The 21,421-nt window shown below is 37.7% G+C and overlaps 1 protein-coding gene across 9 annotated transcripts in view; it reads left to right on the forward strand.

Annotated features, from left to right (window-relative positions):
• Positions 1-21,421, forward strand: part of PPP2R2C (protein phosphatase 2 regulatory subunit Bgamma) — a 193,767-nt gene that overhangs the window by 92,795 nt on the left and 79,551 nt on the right. For 4 of the 9 annotated variants that reach the window (XM_038134256.1, XM_038134255.1, XM_038134262.1 and 1 more), the window contains one exon: positions 4,646-4,796. The exons of 4 other annotated variants lie outside the window; for them this stretch is intronic. In XM_038134256.1, coding sequence (XP_037990184.1) covers positions 4,646-4,796 — 151 coding nt within the window. Of the gene's footprint in view, positions 1-4,645; positions 4,797-14,260; positions 14,417-21,421 lie in introns of all 9 variants that reach the window. One more of the 9 variants, XM_038134263.1, reaches the window with a different exon arrangement.

The raw sequence follows: 21,421 nt of genomic DNA on the forward strand, positions 1-21,421 counted from the left end.
AAATTCCTACAACAAATGAGTGAAATGAAGATAAAGCAAAAATAACCAGCTTTGCAGGACTCTTTGTGTGAGGTTGGCTGCCTGCAGAGACATGGTAATAATAAAGAGAGGTCACTGATAATTCATTGTAGATCTACTTGATGGTAAACTTTGAGAAACATAACATCTGCTTTTCAGAAGCAGATATTGCACCATCCTCTGAGATTTATGGCCTTAAAATGAAAGAGGGAAAGTTTAGGTTGAATATTACAAAGAAATTATTCTCTGTGGGGGTGGTGAGACACTAAAACAGTGCCCCTAGAGGCTGTGGTTGCCTTATCCCTTGGAAGCATTCAAATATGGAGATAGGGCCCTGAGCAACCTGGTTTAGTAGAAGATATCCCTGGCCATGGCAAGTAGATGATTTTTAAGGTCCCTTCCAATCCATACCATTCAGAGATTCTATGACTTGAGTCTTCCCTTTGCATTTTAATTCTGGCATATTTATTATCTCAGCATTTGATATGAAATGTAGAAAACTGTGGTCTTTCTGACTTTAATTGGAGAATTAAACTTGTCAAGTTCCCTGAAGATTTAATGTGTGCAAATATAAATATTCTTATCCTACTCTGATTTTTGCAAGACAACTTGTGCTTCATATGTTGTTATCAAAATGTACATATACTCCAGTGGTAATATTATGTTACATTAGTGGGGATTAATGCTGCAAAATCCAATATCTGCAGCCAGAGGGTGAACCACGTCATTTCAGAAAGATCAAGGGACTGCAGTCATTTACAATTAGTTGGGCTTTCTTGGATGCATATGCAATTTCTCTGCACCCCACTGTACAGCACTTGCAGCCAGGCTCTGGTCTGAAGGAGGTGACTAATGGCAGTAATTATCTATTGCTCTTTCTTCTGCACATCTGCTTGGCAACATAACTCCTTGGCTTGGGTTAAAACAGTGCTGAAGCGTTTTTAACCACTTGAGGAGAAAAAATATGTGTCATGCAAGGAGTTATGCATTCCCAATTTCATCCTTCTGCCACCTGCTGCCTCTGACATGTCGCCTCTGACATGGGTGGTTCTGTGAACCGCACTAAGGTAGAAGTTGTGAACAACTGGTCCTGCTGAGCCTCTTCCTGAGCCTCCTTCTATGTCAAGTTCCCTCAACACCAGAAATATCTTCCCTAAGACTTAAGTAAACATGTTCATTGTTTTTTTTCCCCCCTCTCATGATAGCATTTTCATCAAGGACCAGATGACAGCACCAAGTGATGGCTGGCTCACATGTGACTTTATTCTGTTTTTATGGTGAAAATGGGACCTACTGTATGATCTTAGTAGGGAGAAGGATTTGAATGAGCAAGATTATCAAACAATGAAACTACATGACCAAAGGAGCCCTGTAATGTAGGTTTCAAATGCTATGTACTTAAAAAGTAGCAAACTTGTTGCTGCATTGTTCTGAAACAACTTTACTCATACCTCATTCTTCTGTGCTTCTCTGCTGTTGAATTTTTCCTTTGTGGAAGAGCCAACTTGAAACATTTCAGGTTTTTCTCTCTGTTGTATAAGGGGTAAAAGGCCAAGCATGAAGCAGTTCTTTACTAGGAATTCCACCTCTGTGGTTACTCCATTGCTGTGATTGCATCTCAGCAGCTCTAGATTCCAGTACTGTTGCATCCTTTTGCTTTCAGTTTTTAATTAAAAGCTTTCATAGGCAGAGAACAGAACAATAGGGGGTTTGCTATTGACTAACAGTGCCTCCCCCCACCACCTAAAGGTTCAGCTATGAGTGAAAGGCTATTAAAAGCCATATTGGTGCAGATGCCAAGTGGGAAGAGACAACAAGCATGTAATAAAGAACAATTAATTTGTTTCACAATGAAATGGATGTAAAATAATAAATTATTTAAAATCAGGTTTTCTTCTGTTTATCTTTTTTAATCTCAATTTTCCATAAGAGTAATAATAGTAATTTTGTCTCAGTGAAGACTTTGGTTCCAGTTACTGTCGTAGTAATCTTGCACTGAGATTCTTGTATTTTTCAGTGCTGATACTTAATTTCAGTAATCAACCCTTATGCCTTGACTGTTCTGAAATTTAGTCCTTTCTACACCTACAGAGTTTAATAAAGGCATAGAGACTTCATTTAGTTAATCAGTATAAGGCAGAAATCGATAAGACACTTGATGGATTTTTCATAAGGACGCACATTTTTGTTTAAAGACAAGTGAACACATTAGGTTGTGCAGCAGCTGTGTCTAAGTAGATGTAGAAGTAGGCATTTATGCAGGGCACAGATTATTATTTTCTCCACATATGCAGGCAAAAGGCTGAGGTAAAAATGTAATGTTTAGTTTCTAGACAGTGCACAATGTCCTGTGGTCAGTTAGTTTATACAAACATGTTTCTGTATTATTGTGCAGGAGGACTGTAGCATTCATCATAAAAACCCAGATCTGAGCAGAATAAGATGACCTTTCCAAAAGCAAGCTTGCAAGAAAAGTTCTTACATTTGAAGGGCTGTGGTTGACTTTTTAAAATGATGGTTAATTGTTCATCTGACCTATTTGTCTAGAAAAAGTAGTACTAAATCCTGTGACATTGACAGCAGAACTTTGATCATGGGAATCCAATATTCATTGCTTGAGGGCATTTGCTTTTATAAACAGGAGCTATGATTGTTAATGTTCTTCTGAGTATCCTAAATCAACATTTGGAGCTGAATATTTCAGGTGTAAATACGCAGCCAGAGCTTGATACTATTACTGTTGTATTCCATGCATTTATTTGGTAAGTATTTAAATATTTTTAAAATAAGGAGTATGGATTTTTTTTTTACCAAATTTCTGCAATGGATACTTCATCACTAAAAGTCAGCATGATGGTGGATCCTTTCTGAGACTCTGCTCTTTGGCACACTGCAGTAGCCCACCTTTTGAAGAACACACAGGTGGGTTTAGAAGAACGCCTTGAATTGTCGATTCAAGTTTAAGAAGAGGCATCAGCAGCATTGGATGGCTCTAATTTTCCCTCTGTTGGAATTCTGCTCAGTGTTTCACAGTGCCATGCATGCTCTGTTACATGGCCTACACCTACACTGGCTCAAGCAGCGGAAAATCAACAAAAACATGCAGATGCTGAGAGAGATGCTTGAAGAAGCTGAAGAAATAGAGTTCTTCTGGGGTGAGACTTCTAGGTATGCTCTTCTTTTTATCAACAAAATGACATAGTACTTGAACTATTGATTTTCATTTATCTGATGTCTGAATGCATATTTGTCTATAATATTTATTGTTTTCTTGTGATAGGAAGTTGAAGAAGGGAATTCATTCAGTTGAATGCAGGGGAGTTGATGTTAATACCAATTTTTTCTCCTTTTTCCACACCTTCAATAAGACACACATGCATGGGACAGTTTGAATGCTTTCCTGGTGACATGAAAAAGCAAGAGAAGGCCAAAGACTTGCAAATAGAAATTAGTTGTTATTTGCTCATTTGAAACTGGCAAGGAAGCAGCTAACACATTGCTCCATGACTGGCTCAGGGTTACTAATGATACCTGAACAGTTTTATGTATCACATCATTCATATACTTGATCGTTGTTCTCTCATGTGTTTTCTGTTCTTGGCCTGTCCGAGTTCATTTGTGGCAGAGAACTCTTTTTGCATGCATTTTGGTTCCTGTTTTCCTTTGTTTTAAAAATAATCATACTGCATATCTTACACTTAGATGAGCATTGGAGCTCATTCTTGCTTTGCTGTCTAGATCATGAGCATCTGACATATGATAGTTCTCCACTTGCTGCAAAACTAATCTAGTAACTCCATGCTGTTCTGATTGCTTTTTGTCTGTTTTTACCTCTCAAAGGCACTAATGTGAGGATGTTTCCTGACTCCTTAGTACTTATTTTAATTAATTGACAGTTATTTCTCTTTTATTCAGAAAGAGAAGGTGCTGGTAAAAACTATCTACACAGGACAGTAATAGCAAAACAATCAGCTATTTAGGTTCAATTAAAGGGAAAGAAATTTTGCTTCCTTATTGTCCTCCTCTTAAATAAAACATGAGGGGGGTTTATTCTTTTGTCTACACCCATCTTTACACTTTCCTTCGTTATACTCATCTGCAAATCAAATCCATTGCTCAACTGAGATGCTCTGTCTCTACCTATACTTAAAATAACCCTAGGAGTTGTAAGAAGGTGAACCCACATGAACTGTGTGTTTTCAGTCTGTGTAGTTGTTTGCAAACTGCATGTAATTTGGTTTCACAGTACTCACAGTGTGCCAGAGAAGAGCTAATCATGTGGATATTTAGTGCATTGCTCCTAGTCCTGTCAGGCCATGTGGATGAGCATGAATCTGTGCTGAGGCTTTCCACCTTAATAGAGTCCTGTAATTTGGACTGATGTAACCTCTTTTTGTTGGGTGGAGGGTTTGATCTGTGAATCACTGTTGAATTTACAAGGGAAAAGGAGCTCAGATACCCAGTGATGAGACTGTTTTGATATAAGGAGCTGCAATGTTGGATGTAGAACTAGCTGACGCACAGTCTTGAAAAGTTTAATGTTTAAGGGAGAAATTAAATGAAATTAAATCAATCTGTTGTATACCAGAGGTGGCTCAATAGCTTTGTTTTTGTTTTTATTTGAAAGATATCACTTGCTGGCTGCAGAGTGGGTGGATTCAGCTTCCTTCTGGAGCCTGAGCAAATCACTCGAGGAAGATCTTGCGTTCTGCTGCATCCTAAAGACAATATGGAAGGGGAGAGCATCTGTGAGGTTGATTCTGGAGATGGACTGGGAGGTATGGATGCCTGTCACTTATTTTTGTGTTCAACCCAGATGGCTGGTTACAGGAATCCCTTATGACAATGGACCTTGGAATTTACAAAAAGCAAATGTGATAAAGGTGTTTACAGTTAATTGATTGTATTTTGTCACTTCACAAGTAGTGAATAAAAGTTTTTCAAAACAGCTGTGTCTTAGAGGAAGTACATATAGACAGTCCATGTTGTGAGTGTTATTTAGTCTGAGATGTTCCAGAGATAATACAAACCCTAAATACCTACAATAAAAGTGAAGCCTTTTTTCTCTTTCTTTGTTTCTCCTTTTTTTTGGTGTCTCCTGCACTAACTGTATTGCACACACTGTTTCATTTGTATTTGTTAACTGGACTACAGGAAACTGAATTGCATGATACTGAGTCTGTCTTCTATACCGGTGACCCATGAGTAGATGTAGACTTTTCACTGATCTAAAATAAAGTCTTTGTTCTTATTTAGCTACAAGTTCTACAGATGTCCTTTTGCAAATTAGCTCACTTCATTGCTGTGGTTTATAATTTTCATAGTAGGGTGACAGACTTCTCTGAGAGAGTAATACTACATATTTCTGCAGGGGAAATATATTTGTATGTAATGCAGGGGATCTTTGAGAAGGTGTTTGGATAAGCTTGTCTATTTCAAATTCCTGGTTTAACACAGCTTCTTCTGAGACTAACCAAGCAAACATCTTTAGTTTGCAGAAAACCTTGAACTGCCTAAGTCAACTCACTGTTGAATTCAGAAATCTAAATATTACAGGAAAGAATGAGGCTCTACATTAAAAGGTTGTAATAACATAAGACTTGGCATGCTGCACATCTGTTTAATTGTTTAGATGTTTTTCTGTAACTGAATAATCATGAAGATTATTTTTTGTATGAGTGAACTGTTCTTGTGCTAAGAAGCCTTCTTTTGTGTTTAATAGTTCTGTAATTTTTTTCCTGGGCCCTTGATGTATCAGCAGTACTGTTTAGTAGGAAGAGCAGTTTCCACAGTGTTACCACTGAGTTTCCTTCACACAAATGAGTTGCTTCCAGACACCCATCAGTTGGGCTGACATGGAGATATGTATTCCTAAACAGTTTAATTTTATTTTTTTTTAAATAAAGAAACGGTTCAAGTTAGTTTTAATATTTCTGATAATACTATTCAAGGATTATTTTGTCATAATAATAATTTTGTCATAATAAATTGTAATAAGAACAGTGGGAGTATTTAGGCTCAAATGATGCCTTTCTGCTAGGCAAACGAAGGGTAACAGAATCTTGGCATTGTCTTCAACATTCTGAGCCATTTGTGTTGCCCTTTCTCAAGTTTTGGAAACAGCTGAAGCCATTGTTTTGATGGTTACTCTTGAGCACTGGTTTAGGCCTTACCATTGTGTACTTCAGTCACTGACCTCTGCTGCATCTTTGTCATGGGTTTCATGCCAATTCGAGCATGGAGGAATTGTTTCAGAGCTGAGGTCACTGACAGTTTTGTATTCCAGTCCTCCTTGAATTTGACCTTTTTGTTATAATAAGTTACTGCCCTTGATCCACGTTTTTCTGAATTTTTATATAGGCAAGAGTGAGTATGCACATTTAAGTATGCAGAATGAATAACCATTTTTCTGGCTTGTCCTCTGCATTCTGAATTCTGGCTTAAGATTGTAAACTCTAGAGAGAAAATTTACAGTTTCAGGGAACAGAATAGATTGTAGTTGACATAAGTTGAATAGAAAACTGGCATGAGAGAAAAATCTGGTCTTGCAGGTGCTGAGGCCATACTTCCAGGAACATGAAAGTATTTCTAGCGTACATTTATGTATAGTTCTTTCTTGGAAAAAGTATGCTTGCATGAGTAATAGTAACCACAGAGTACCATATTGCATGTTTTCAGAAAGCAGGTGATGTGAATTCCTGGGTAGCACCTAAAGTGAAAAAAAATTCCTTGCTTCATCCTTTGTAAGTAAAACAAAGGTAAATCAAAACAAGCTAACTATAAAATCCTGTTCTAAAAGTATGAAAAAGGGATAAGAGTGATCACTGTGGTAATCAGTCCATCAAGCATTCTTATCTGATGAGCAAGGGAAGCATTGGAAACTCGCATGTTTTAAAATCAAGGCCAACTAAAACTTTGAATGTAGCTTTGCTAAGTTTCTTGGGTTCTTTTTGACCTGTTTTTACTTATTTCTACTTTTGACATCTACTGTTTGTGGAGCCCAATTAGCAAATTTTTCACAGTTTTCTGAAATGTGAAGTAAATAAAAGTGTGACTTTGAAATAAAGTATCTTTGGAAGATAAAGGGCATGCATACTTTCTGAGAAAGTGTTTAATAAAGCCTGTATTCATCCTATGCATATATTATAAATGCAGACATATTTGACATATTGAGATATGTACAGATTAAGCACAGATGCATTGTTACAATTAGCCTGATTTCACATCTGAATTATGATGCATCAGAGATCTGAGACAAAACAGAAACATGCCCATTTTCAACATGTACAGAAAATGTCAAACAATTTACCAGTATGATGGAATCACCTCCCTAAACCAAAGTATATTTTGTTAATTTGAGGTCGGTGGGCTCTGACAAAGGAGTTTTTTGGGAACATGAAGTTCCTGTAAGACTGCATGAGTTTTGGGTCAAAAGGCCTTAAACATTTTTTGGCCACTGTGAGATACAGAAAACATATTAACGAATATAATACCCCATAGTTCATAATTTCCTTGACAGAAAGCAAGGTCATTATTTTCAAGAACCCAAAGTAAGGCTCTTCCCCTAATTTTAGTGGCAAAAAAGTATGTGGATTTTCATAGGTCTAGGTGGCTTGTAACACTCCATAATGCCAGTAAAAGCTCAAAGATTGTGCTTGTAGAGCATGTAAATCAATTTGATATTGTGGAGTTATGGACTTACCTGTGATGTGGACTTACCTCTGACTTGGTTTAAAAATTAGCCCTAATATTAAAAGCAGTGCTGTGGGTATTGCATCTTTTCTTCACTTGGTAATACTTCATAGGAGGTTCTGAATACCTCTTAAATGATGCACAAAGAGGAACAGAGCTGACATTCCCACTGGCCTGTAAAGCCAAACTCAGTGAGCATCCTTACAATGCAGGCAAGAAGAGTCTCCTGAGTAAAGGCACCCTAAACATGGTTGAGAAGAGACAGTGCTGCGATTCTTCACTGTGCAATGCAGTAAATACCTGTTACAGCTGACCTAGAACAGAATCTCTACTTCAGAGCCAAGACTTCATGGCTTAAGTTGCTGAGGAGAAATTTCTTCTTTTCCCTGAATGCAAGAGCTCTGTAGTGGAGTGACCTTGGCTGGCTGCCCGGTGCCCAGCTAGCTGCTCTGTCATCCCCCTCTGCAGCAGCACAAGGAGAGAAAGTAAGATGAAAGGATAAAGAGAGGACCTCCCTCACCAATTACTGCCACAGGTAAAAGATTCTTGACTAGAGAAAGATTACTTTATTGCTAATTAAAAATATAGAAAATTAGTCATAAAAAAATCAAACCTAAAACCATCTTACCCTCAACTCCTCTCTTTTCCCAGACTCAGCTTCCCTCTTTTCTTCTTTGCCTGCCACTTTCTACCACTCCTGAATAGAGCAGGGGGAGTGGAAATGAGTTACTCAATCTGTAACATTTCATCTCTGCTGCTCCTTCTCCTTATGCTCTTCCCGTGCTCCATTGTGAGGTCTCATTCAAGGAATACAGTCCCTCACAAGCTTTTCCAACACAGGTCCTTCTCCACTGCTTCAGTATGAATCCTTTCCAAGGAAATGTCCATCAGGAATGTGCTGCTCCTACAGACTACAGTTCTGGCCTGAAAATCTGCTTCTGTGTGGGCTCCCTGCGTGGGCCATGTGTCCTGTCAGGAGCCTGCTCCGGCCTGGGCCCTCCATTAGCTGCAGTTTCCTTTAGGGCACCTCCTCATGCTCCAGTTTGGTGTTCTCCATGTGCTTGCTGGGTGGGTATTTGCTCCACTGTGGACTTCATCAGCTGCAGGAGGACAACCTGCATTGTCACAGTCTTCTCTATTGGCTGCAATGGAATTTCTGCTCTGATGCCTGCAGAACATTTGCCCCTTCTTTCTTCAGTGACCTTGGCATCTGCAGGGCTGATTCTTTCATGTTTTCTCATTTCTCTCTCATAGCTGCCAAACAGGTTTTTTTACACTTTCCTAAATATGTTAGCACAGAGGAGCACCAGTGTCACTTGTGGGTTCAGCCTGGGACAGCAGTGGGTCTGTCCAACACAGGGCAGCTTCTGGTCTCTTCCCACAGAGCCCACCCCCTGCCAAAACCTTGCCCTGGACACATACTCTTGCAGTAATTCCAGAGCAATATGCTTCTTCAAATGTATTCCTTATGGATTTGATGCAGTTCTTAGAGGGTATCGACATTAGGTGACTACTTTGATACGTTCCTAAAAGTGATCACTAAATCAGGCATTGTAAATTTATCTGTATTTAGAGATGTTTCTTTAGAAACTTTTAATCCTTTTAGTCATGGAATGATATGACCATTAATTAAAACTAAAGATCAAGCTCTATTATTGTTCTGCTTCTATTACTTGATTTTTCAACATTTAATCCTATTTGTTTTGGCAAAGATTCTGCCATTTATTGATGTACATATGGAATCAATACCATGGCACACGTTTTAATTTGCTGTTTGAATTGTATTTTAATAAGAACTTGAAGATTTGCTGCTGCACAAAAGATATTACAGGGAGGAGACTGGGGAGGGGTCAGGTAATTTCTGTGTTTCTGTTGCGTTGTTGATATTGTGCCAGATCTGATTTTGGCCTGGTGTTTTCACTTGTAGCTCTTGTTCAAGTAAAAAATCCTTCCTGCATGTTAGCAAGGCTGCATGCCAGTTGCTATGGTATTCAGCATTCCTTTTTTATTTTTAACCAATCGTCTGGCTTTTGTAGTGATCCAGCCCAGAATAAGAAATTGGTCACACAGGCTAGAGCTGTTTCAAAAGAGCAGGTATTTTTGGCTTCAGGAATCTGAAGAGGTTGGGAGAACAGCTGAATTTGAGTTTCAAAAAAATATCACAATCTATCTTTCTGGTATATATTGTGATGTGTAACTAAATGCTAGTAATGGTAGTAAAAGGCATTCTCTCTTTTCCAGGATGATGGTGAAATTGAATGACTGAACTAATTTCTTGCTAGTGTTTTATTACCCAAAGGTGTCAGTAATTCATAGCTAAAAACCCATTAGTTTTTAAAATTCTGTATCTATGTTTGGTTGCTTTTCATTGTGTTACTAAGTGGTAGCGTGTTTCTGACAGGGTATTGTTTGCTCATAGAGAATTACCAGACTGCTGCTTGTCTGCTCAGTTTTAGTGTTGCTGTTTGGCTAATCAGAAAATTCTGGACAACTGCTGGATAATCTGTAGAGGTCTTAAAGTTCTAGTGATGCTGACATGTAGCTGGCAGTGCTACAAGGATAAAAGAAAGACAAGCTAGAGAGAGAGATATTCTGATAGTTGAACTATTGAAAAAAGGAAGGTAGACTTTTGCTGTTCTTCTGAAGGTTTTAAGCTTCTTGGCTTGAAGGTGAGGTAGTTTTCCTACCCACCCAGGCTGCTATTGTATCAATAGGACAAATAAAAGACAGAGCTTCTTTTATACAAAGCAACTTACTGCTGAACTCATGCCTATACCCAAAATGAAACTTTTAGATTTCAGTTTAGAAATTACATTTGTAAAAGATGGTGCTACATACTAAAAGTCTATCAAGATGTAGTGTGATGAGTATGTGGAAACATGTATTTGAACATGGAAATAACTAGACAGAGGACGGATTTCTTCTAGGAATGTTTTCTTTTCCTGTATGCTCTGTACAATAGAGGGGCACAGTCCTTTCCCTGCGGATAGCAGGATATTCTGAAGAAGCCTTGGCCTTTTCCTCCCAGAAGTGTCATGAGAGCTTTTGTTTGCTCTCCCAGAGCCTTACATGCTACCCCTTCATTTCTGTATGCAGGTAATAATGTCCCACTGTGGAGTAAAATGCTGGCAGTGAATAATGATATCTCTGCTCTCGCTGTGAACAAAACGACCTCCTAGTTATTAGGGGTTTGACTAAGAAAAATAACTTAGTGATAAAATTGATTCTTGGAGGGGCTTTAAGTTCTGCTGGTAGAGACCATGAGCTTGTAGACATCTGTAATAACTCCGTTTCAGTATTTGAATTCCTCACTGTGACTGGGCACCCAGCTAATCCTCATTGTGCAGCCACCAAAATAGTGAAGCGGAATGGGAAAGCCATAATGATGTTCAGGAAACACAAGTTTCTAGGCATGTGGTACATGACTTGGCAAGAGATCCAGGTGAAGATTTGCATCAGCTCAACAAACAATGAAAAATCCAACTCCCAAGATAGTACCAAAAAATCCCAAAGCAAAACCAAAACAAACTGAAAACCAGCAGAGCTTAAACCAGTCATGTCATGGCAAACTGAAAGGAAGAGTAGAACTCCTCTTTGCTTATAATATGGAGCAAGTATTAATTTATTGCACTGGGATTCCTCTATCCTAAGGAGTGGAACATGGATTGTTCCTCATTGACTGTGTAGCTAAACAGGCTAAAGTCTTTTTAGGTCTGTTATTAATTTTTATTTATGTGTTATTCTTTGTTATATGTTATTATATATAATATATATAACATATAACAAAGAATAACATAAATATAAATATATATATTTGTGTACATATTTATATGTTATTTATATATGTTATTCTTGTGTCAAATCTGTGCTTTAAAATATTCATGGGACGATCTCCTAATGTTTTTGTGTGAAGCAAAAACCCTAGAAAAATCTGGGTGGATCAGCAACTATATTTTGAGTTTATGGGTTTGGATGGTCAAATTTAATATATGTGGTGTTTCACATTTGTTTGTTGCCATTGCATGCATGAGTACATAAAAACCATACATCCAGAAGATGGTTTTTAAATATGCCTTCTTTTTACAAATGTGATTTTAGTGACAAAGTTCTCTGATCTTTTATCTTCTGATATTTACAGTTGAGATTTTTATTGTTATATAAGCTTTTCATTGTTTATTAGCATTTTTTAACTTACTTTGGAGAACTATATTCTAAATTGTAAGATATGTGCAAATGACCAGCAATTCATTATGGCATTATAGCATTGGAGTATGGCAGATACTATTGCATTCTAATAACCATGGGACATTAGATATTGATTTTGGCTATAAATAAATTTGTAGATGCATGAGGGAGAGCAAAGAATGAGAATTTGTTTTTCTTGGACATAGCCTTTTGGTGGCATGCATTTAAAATGCATGGAGGCCACTCATGGAAAGTACGGCTAGTTTGTAACCATTCTGGATATCAACACACCATGGAAGACATCCTGAAGGTGATTATGAAACCAAAATGTTCATAAGCACACTGCCAGTATTTAAGTGACAATTATTGTCCCTGGTCTGGATTTCACTTGGTATCAGGGATATAGTGACTTTATTAGGGATTGTGGTTTGAAAATGTAAATGTGGAAAACCTCAGCAAGTGGCTTCCAGAGAAGTAGTAGAAATATGACTTGTCAGAATTTTTGTATAATTGTTTGCAGTAAATAAATACTTAGATTAGTTCTTCCAGTGGTGGCATAGATGATCTAGAAATAACTTAATTTGGTTTTGATTCAAGAAAAATTGATTATGTAATTTAAAAAGTGTTGAGCATCTAAAATTCTTTAGACAGAAAGCAGACAAGAATACTCAAGCTCTTGAAAGCAATTTCAGCAGTGTCCCTTGCATTTTAATTACTTTTTCAAGAACATTTATGCAAGATACTAATTTTGATTGGGTTTGGGGTCATCCCTAAAGTACATGTATATTCCTATATGACTTCACTTAGAAATTGCCCTTGGCTAGCAACTCCTCATGTCTACTTGCCAGCCAGCTTGCAAGGCAAGTCAGAAGGAGTGGGATTTCATTTAGTAGAGCTCCGCCTTTTAAGGGAAGTGTCCTCAAATTTGGTTATGTAAAGAATACTCTGTGCTCTGATTGACTGTTCAAAGCCAAGGCTTGCTCCATGTTGCTTGGCTAACAATTCACAGGTCAGGCACAGGCTGATAGTTCTGCTCTGCTCAAACTGAATCTGCAAGTGGTGATGTACACCAGTCCCTTGCTGGTGTAAGCATTGCACCTCCACTGATTTTGGAAATTATGTATTAAGATGTGATGTCTACATACCCAGAGAATTTGCCTCATTTCCACCAAAGGAATACTGTGGGCTTGACTCAGATTCACTATTTATTAAAAGCACTGCTTTTAAAAGTGCAAATAGAAGTTGAAAGAAATCTCTCTCATGAGAGCTTGGTGCATACAAATACACACCTGAGTAGCCAACTTGAATAGATTGTTGCTGTCTGAACTAGATTCACATAATGACAAATGCCTTAATAAAAAGAACTGCTTTGATACAGCACTTCATCTTTCTGAATTTCAAAGCAAATTTGAATATATGCATGTGTAAATAACCATAGAAATCTACCTAGAATGTATAATAAATATTCTTTTTTTCCTAGTCAGTGCTTGCATGCATTGCCTTTCTGATGTAACTCCTAGAAAAGAAAGACTTTAGAAAAATGGAGAAGATATGAATTAAAATGGAGAAGATATTTCTTCATGGGTCCATAAGGTTTTTTTCTTTGATATACAAACCTGGAATGAAGCTGCTACTTCAGACTGTTTCCTTTTGAATACCAGTATTAGTATAAAATCCAGTTCCCTAATTTCCTCTCCTTATATTCAGATGATGGAAATACAGTTTATTTCTATGAAATAGAGCTTTTTATTTATATGCTTGTATGACTTTATTTTTTCCTTACCACTTTTTCCTTTCTCAATAGGAAGATCCTGCCTTTAAAAGGGAAAGAGCACCTGTTCTCTAGATCCTGTAGAATGATTTTGTGGGCTCCATTTTAAATTTTATTGACTGAGGCAGCTAATGCTTCTTGAAACTGCTTCAACAGACATTCTGTTGAACTGTTGATGGAGTGTAAATTGTTTAATCTGAGTTTAATCCTTTCAGCAGTTATACAATGGGTTTCACACTGAGGAATTTTCAAGATATTAATTATTTCAGTGACTTTGATCAGGACTGGTAATTCTAAAGTTAGTTTCTACTTCTATGGGATTATGAGTATGAGAGAGGAAACTCTCTTAACTCTCAGCTAATTGCACTGATCTAGGTGAATGTAGGAGCTAGAAAGATCTGGGCCATGGTTTGTAGCTCACTTTTGTAAGTCTGGGAATGTCCACTGAGGAAGTATTTTTCTATTACTGAAAGTGATTGGGAGAACAAGGTGCTTGCTTGCTTACAGGGTCAGCAGTTTTGTTCCTGCTTGAAAAATTCTCCTTAGATGAGGAAAGTTTTCACCATTTTTGTCTTGAATTTCTTTGTTTTTTAGGGAAAGCTATAAGGAAGCTTGTGCGCAAGGCGACTCTGGTGGCATCTAGAATCCTCAGATTTCCTTGACTGAATCCATCTGGGTTTAGCCCTAAATATAGTAGACAAGCTGCACTGCTTGCACTGATAAATTATATCTTCCAAATGATAGACCAAGGTACAGTCATGTATACTAACCGTTTTTGATGTCATTTGACTCTTGATTCTGTTGCTTTTTGGGTAGTTATGACACTACAATTTGTCCCCACTCTTGTGGACTATCTTTTCACCAGTGCTCTTAAAAAAATTAATTAAAAGAGACTTCTGGCCTGGCTCTGGCGTTTGATGTTGACAGCTCCTTATGAGTCTGCAGCTTGGTGGGAAACTTAGCCTCTCCTGAGATTCACAAACTTGCCTTTAGTGGCAAAATAATGGGATTGTTGCCAACACAACTTTATTTGGTTTTACTACCCATGGAAAAGAAAAGTGCAAACGTAAATCAAAACTTCCTTTTTGACACATAGTGTCATTTTAGTCTGTATGCCCAACAATTGTAAAATGAAAACAGACTGTGTTCTAACCAAGCATAAATTTTGAGTATAAAATAACATCTCTATTATCCAAAGGAAAAAATAGATCAGTAAGTACTATTCTAAATGATAGTTAATAATTAGGTTTCTAGATATGCTCTGGTATCTCAGCTAGCTGTTGGAATAAAAAAGAAATATTAGTGCCAACTGGCTGCTTTCTGAGGTCAGAACTTCTCTTTGCTTTTTTTGTTTTAGGTGGGAAAATATTCTGTCTCCTAACTGGGTCTTTCCTGCACTACAGTGACATAACTTTCATAATATAGAATGTTTAAAGATGTTTTTGGAGTGGTACTGTTAGTTCACATTTTAAGACTTTGATATCCAATAGAGTATATCCCTCTATTTGGATTTTCCATAGCATCTAAAAATTAGGACTGATTAAAGGGGGTTTTAAATGTTTATCTGAGCATGACATTGAATATTTGGTTGAATATTAATCCAGTTGCACAGACTATTACCATTTCAATTTTTATATAGTTAAGATATTGAGTTGGAAGAGTTCAAAGCTGTTTTTTCTTTTGCCCAAAGAAAGGGGGTATGTTTTCTGTGTGTACCTTCTTGATTCTTTTGTGCTCCTTGTTGGGCTACAGCTGTTCACTGCCTCCACCTTTAAATGCTGAGCTTTATCCTTATTTTGGTGTTGTGCCCAGAGAACGAATCCTTCCAGGGGCTTCTTCCTTAGTGCTCTAAGGACTTGAGAGAGAATCTGGGTTCTCCAGTGAACCCTTGATCAGTTTGGCTGGTGCATTTGTCCCCTGTGAATGTCCCAATCTTGCTGAGGGAGGTCCCATAGCAACCACAGCCTGAACCATCAGCTGACCACAGGAAAAGGTCACGCTCAGTTTGCGAGTTACATACGTCTGGGAATTTGCTGTATAATGTCTCTGTTCTGTTGTCTGGCAAAATAACATTAGATTTAAAGAATGAGTGTCTCTGGTGTTCAGCCTTGCAAAATTGGTCTATAGATCATTGTTCTTTTGACTGTAATTGTTTTGAAGAACATGTACTTGCTGGGAGGTTAATGAAAGGTTTCAGTAGTTTTCCTGTTTAATTTGTACCATACAGGAAATAATTGAAGAATATGCCTATCTTTTCAACTGACAGCAGCAGATCACACTTTGGCACACAGATAATTGATAAATTTTCTGTGTGTATCATTAGTGGACAGGAAGATGACTAGATAATTTTTTTGCTGGATTGTGATGCGGTCTACGATGACATACAGATGGCTGTAGTGGTTGTAGTGGTCTGTGTCAAATGCTTCCTTAGCTTTTCCACTGCCAGGTTTTTGTGATAAGTCTTTATATCTGTTTTATATCTATCTATCCAACATCTGGGCAGGTCAAAACATTTGAATCATACAATCACAGAATGGTTTGGGTTGGAAGGGACCCTAAAGATCATCTGGTTCCAGCCCTGTTGTCATGGGCAGGGACATCTTCCATTAAAAGGTGAGTGAAGTAAATTAATTTTCTTAGTTCTAGGAAATTCTGATGGTATTTTACAGTGGGTTTATAAAATATTGTGCTTCTATCTTTATTTGCAATCCTTAGGGAATTTCTGACTGTCAATAAAATAATTTCAAGAACAGAAAAGACCATGAGAAAGGTTCCTTCTTAAGAGAAAAAGTGGGTACTACATTGGAAATATCTTGGACCTGGCAAGAGAATGAAAGCTAATCATATGAATGCGTGGTCTGGATATGCTGGATATGGTCAGGCTGTTCTCCAGCCCCTGATAAATGAGAGAAGAGAGGTTGGAAGAGGTTCTCCTTTGCCCCATATTGCACCAAGACTAGAGCATGAAGAATTTCTGTTAGCATAGATAGTACTACAACAGTAGTGAAAGGCTGAAAATGGTTTTAAAATCCAGCTAATAAGTGAGAGTTTTAATAGTCACTAATTGCAGGATTCAGAACTATCTGAGACCCAGAGACCTTACTACTTTTAAATGAAAAACATGTTTAATGAAGTTAAGCAGTGAAAAATTGGAAATTTGCTCATGTTTTTTGCCATCTGCTTTTGCATTTGGCTGTGTAACCACAGACTGATTTTATGTTAGCTTAGTAGTTACTAAATAATTATAGAAAGGTTTGTGGAAAAGTATCAATGGCAAGTTTCTTCTGTGATTGTTTTCCAGAGCTTGATCCATAAGGTTTCCCTTTATTTGAAAGATCTTCAATGTAACTGAGTTTTTAAAATGAAACTTAAGATGCTCCAGCTGGATACTAGCTGGAGTTGAAATGTGCTGATATACACATCATGTTATTGGCTCCACTTCTTCAGTGTCGATAAATATTGTGGGAAGCAAGTAGGAGAGGATGCAGATTTCAGTTGTTCATTGGAAGAAATTTCTAGGTTGGTTTGTGAGAGGATTGGCTGTACTGATGCAATAAGCACACACTGAGACACACCTTAGAGTGTAAAGGAGAGAAATTTTATGTTGCTGATATTCTGCTTTGCTCTATACAAGCAGTGAAGATAACACAGTGTTTTGTGGTGTTTGCTTTTGTAGTGGTTCATTTTCTCTCCCTGCATGCCTGTCTGGAAGCAGAACAAGCACGGATAGCAGCTCAGGGGCTGGCTCTTTGGCAGCAGCTCGCTGATGGGAGGTATCAGCATGGTACCAGAACCATCCCTGAGCACTTCTCCCTTGCTGCTGTCCAGTGCTGCTGGAGCTCTCCTGACAGGGTACAGGAGTACAGGAGTACATCTCCTGATGTTCTGGCACATCAGCACCCTGCATAGCTGCATCACCAGGAGACAGTGTGATCAGTGACCTTGGCAGGGCTGTGGTTATAAATACCCTTTGGGAGGAGTTCCCTGCTTAGCCCTCTTTTGCTCTTTCAAAAAGACATTTTCACTTTCCTCTGCTACAGAGAAGGTGCTGACTCAGTGTTGTACTATACATTTAAAGGTTCCAAAACCCCAACGTGCTGTCACATCTTTCATCTGCAGTGCTGTGGGTTTTGCCATTCAAATGCACAGATTTGATAACTAATGAATTTGCATTTCTGGCAAATTACAAGCTTTGCACTTCTCCTCTGTTTAAAAAGTGAAATACTTGGAATGTCCTGGGAAAAGTAGATATTTCTGACCTTTGAAGAAAACACAGAAAAGCTTATATCCAGTATAGTATTATTTATATTAAATTATATTGCTATACTTAATTTTAGTGTTTTCTGTTAGGGTTGTATTTCTTCACTTATTGATGTAATGAAGTCATTAGAAAGTTTATATTGGGACAGCAATTAATAAAAACTAGTTTAAATATTAGCATATTAAAAAGTTATCTGCTACTTACTTGATGGGAGAAGTAACAATTGAAGAATTAATATGATGACTAGATAGCACTTGTGCTCTTCAAAGGTTTAGATATGGCATAAGCAAAATTTTAAAAGTGACAATTGGTTTCAATAGCTGATGTACCCTCAGTGTGTTTAGAATTCTGAGCAACTAACCTGATTTCTGCCTTCAGAAGTTGTGTAGAGTCTTTGAACGTTTTGTGTTGCAGGTAGTCTGGACATGCTCTGGCTCAGACTAAAATATGAAAAATGAGCAGCTGATACTATTTTGCAGTTATTTTTAATCCCAATTTGCAAATTTTTTGTCAGATTCTTGTCAGTATAATTTACCTTGTTTGCTTTAATAATCATAGTTAATATATTGTTGCTCAATCACAATGAGGACATATTTATTTTCTGAATATTACAGAGATTCAGACTAAAGCATATGATCAATAAACATGTAATAAAGTAAACATAGCAAAACGAACAAACAACTAAAGTGAAAAGAGAACAGAAAAAAAAGCCCAAACCAAAAGCCCTCTCTCAATCCAAAATTGAAAAAAACCGCTCAGGTCAGCTTCTCTCCATTTCCTAAATAAAATCAATGCACCCAGATGAAGTAGTGTATCCTTTCTATAAGAGGTCTGATTCTGGAAATGGGTGTTCCACTGAGCTCTACTTTCTAATGCTATCAGAATATTCTGCTGAAAGGAAAGAAAACCCAAACCCTAAAAGGATTGTTGAAGGAGATCCGCATTCTTTCTGTTAAATTTAATTAGAGATTTAGGATATGTTTATTCAAGTTTAACCCATTGACCTTCATGACTGATAAATTTGCAAGCAAGCATTATGTGTACAAGGTAACTACTTTTGTCTCTGTTAAGCCCGCTGAACAGAAAGGCAGTTATGTTTAAATCATTAGGATGTCTATGCATATATTCTTCAGTGTTGTTTGCCAGCATTTTCACTGATCCTACAACATCAGTAAAAGGCTCTGTAAGCTCACAATATCTTGTTACAGTCTATGTTTACTGTGTGTTACAAACAATTTTCATGCTGCTTCTGCTGTGGTAAAATTGGGATGCTGTCGTCGTACTCAGAAAAAACTGGGTGCCCTAGGGGCACTGAATTACATATTGGTGTTCATTCACATTGTTCTGTATATCAATTCATTCTAATTTAAGCATAAAACCTGCTAACAAAAACTTGCCTTTTAATTAAGAAGTAACAGGAGGCCCAGGTTAAATAGTAGGTCATTGCTAAGTCTGAGCCATAGGATAGTATTTGTGGGATTTTTTTTTTTTTACTTTTTCAATTCCTTTTTGTTTCCAAGGGTCCTTGTTCTTCTTGTACAGTTACCAGAGTCCCATGGCAATAGTAGCTCCTGTGGAGCACCAGCTGGGGCTCCTCACAGCCTCCCCTGCTGGCTTATTTCTGATACCTTCTTGGCACCAGAACTGGCTGAAACCACACTGTTCTTGGGACACTCTCCTTGAGTCAAGCTGTTCTAACACCTGGTGTCAGTATGTGGAAGAAAAGCAAAAGAAAACAAAAATTGTGGGTGTGGAGAGACAAGAAGGCTGTCATTACACTGAGCACTGTGTCAGCTTGCTGCTTTGTTGCTGCTGCACTTGCAGCAGAACAGAAGCTCAATATGCTTATTGATGTCTCTCAAGGACTACAAATCCTTATCTTCCGTGTCTGTTGTTTAATTCTTAATCATTTGTAATAAAATATTCAGCAATCTGGTCCATGGAATAATACTTAGCTGATCTGCTTTCTCTACAGCAGAAAACGAGCCCAATCCACAACCTCATCATATGCAGATATTACAGTTAAATAGCTCACTGAATTCTTCAGCAGATTTTTCCATTTGTTTCCTACTGATATGACCAGTATTATATTGGATTTTAATCCAGCTTGTTGAAAAGTATTTGATGAACAAATGTGTTATCTAGGAAAATGAGCATCATTTTATCAAAACTTTTATCAGTGCTTTTATCAAAACCTAATAGGTATGGACCTCCTAATAAAATAGCTTTAAGGCAGAGAAAGAAAAGACTGCTGTGGAGATGTAGTTTGATTAAAATGTTTTGGTAAAGAATCCTTAATTATTTTAAAGAAAGCCACAGCAGGGTCTTTTCTTCTGTGCTGATAAGAAACTGAGAAGTTTTCATATTGCATTCAAATGTGTGATGTGAAATGAATTAGTTATTAGCTATATCTCCTTGGGGCATGTGCACTATAAATAGCTTTTCCAAGTCTGTGGCTTTATTCTGCTCTGCACTGTATTCTGAAATTCAAGACCAGAGAGACCCTTGTAAAATGCCTCCATTCAGCTACAATCTAAAGCAGAGTACATAACACAGTTTTGGATTTTGCAGATCAAGGTTTATTTATTTTTGTGATACACAAGAAATAGAGGACTCCTTTCATTCCCTAACCCCTAATTTTTCAGAGTCCCAGGAAAACCAATACACCTGTTGTTTCTATTACATCTGATTGTTGCCAACAACAGCAAGGGGGAATCTAGGTTTAATTACTGGGTAAGATCTATAGTAGCATTGGTTAGGGTGCAAAATGGCTTTTTACTTAGGTCTGTGAAAAGCTCTTCCTGGGAAGCCAGATATCAGCTGTATTGGCTTTAAGTTTTGCCATAGTAGCAAGTACAAGTGAACTGGGGCCATAGATTAGTTCACAGCTTTGGACTTTGAAAAGCAGTCTGATTATAAACCCAGAAGCCTGTGCTCTTCTTTGTACTACATGAATTCTGGCACGTTGTTCATCTAGAGTTTTGTTTTGTAAGAAGTAAGGCCACTGTCCTTGCTTAAAACCTACCGTACTTTCACATTAACAAACCCAATGGTCTGCCCAGGACAGCTCCTTGCAGTTGCCAGAATCTGAGGGTGTTAAAATTTCCATGAGCTTAGTTCTCTACCTTTTTATTCAAAATCCTCAGAAATCCGGGATTATACCCTATGTGTTACTCTTTCACCATTCCAGATGGGAAAGGGATCACTGTAAGGAAAGTCCATAGCTATTTTTTCAATGCTAGAAATAAATATTTGAATAAAAAATGCTTTTCACCATGTTTTGAGCATTTCCTTGAACTTTTTAGGTTGTCCAGGACTATTCATAGTTGTGTTAGTGTAGGCTACAGCAGTGAAGGGTTCTGTGGCAGCCTCTGCCATGGCAGCCAGGCTGCTCATACTGCCCTTGGAGTAGTGAATGTCTGGTGAAGGGTCTGGGTGTGTGCAGCAGCAGCAGCAGCCTTGCCTTGTCTTTTGGGCAGCAGTGACTTTCACAT

The sequence above is a fragment of the Motacilla alba genome, chromosome 4 (genome assembly GCF_015832195.1).
Source record: "Motacilla alba alba isolate MOTALB_02 chromosome 4, Motacilla_alba_V1.0_pri, whole genome shotgun sequence".
NCBI classification, from domain to species: Eukaryota; Metazoa; Chordata; class Aves; order Passeriformes; family Motacillidae; genus Motacilla; species Motacilla alba.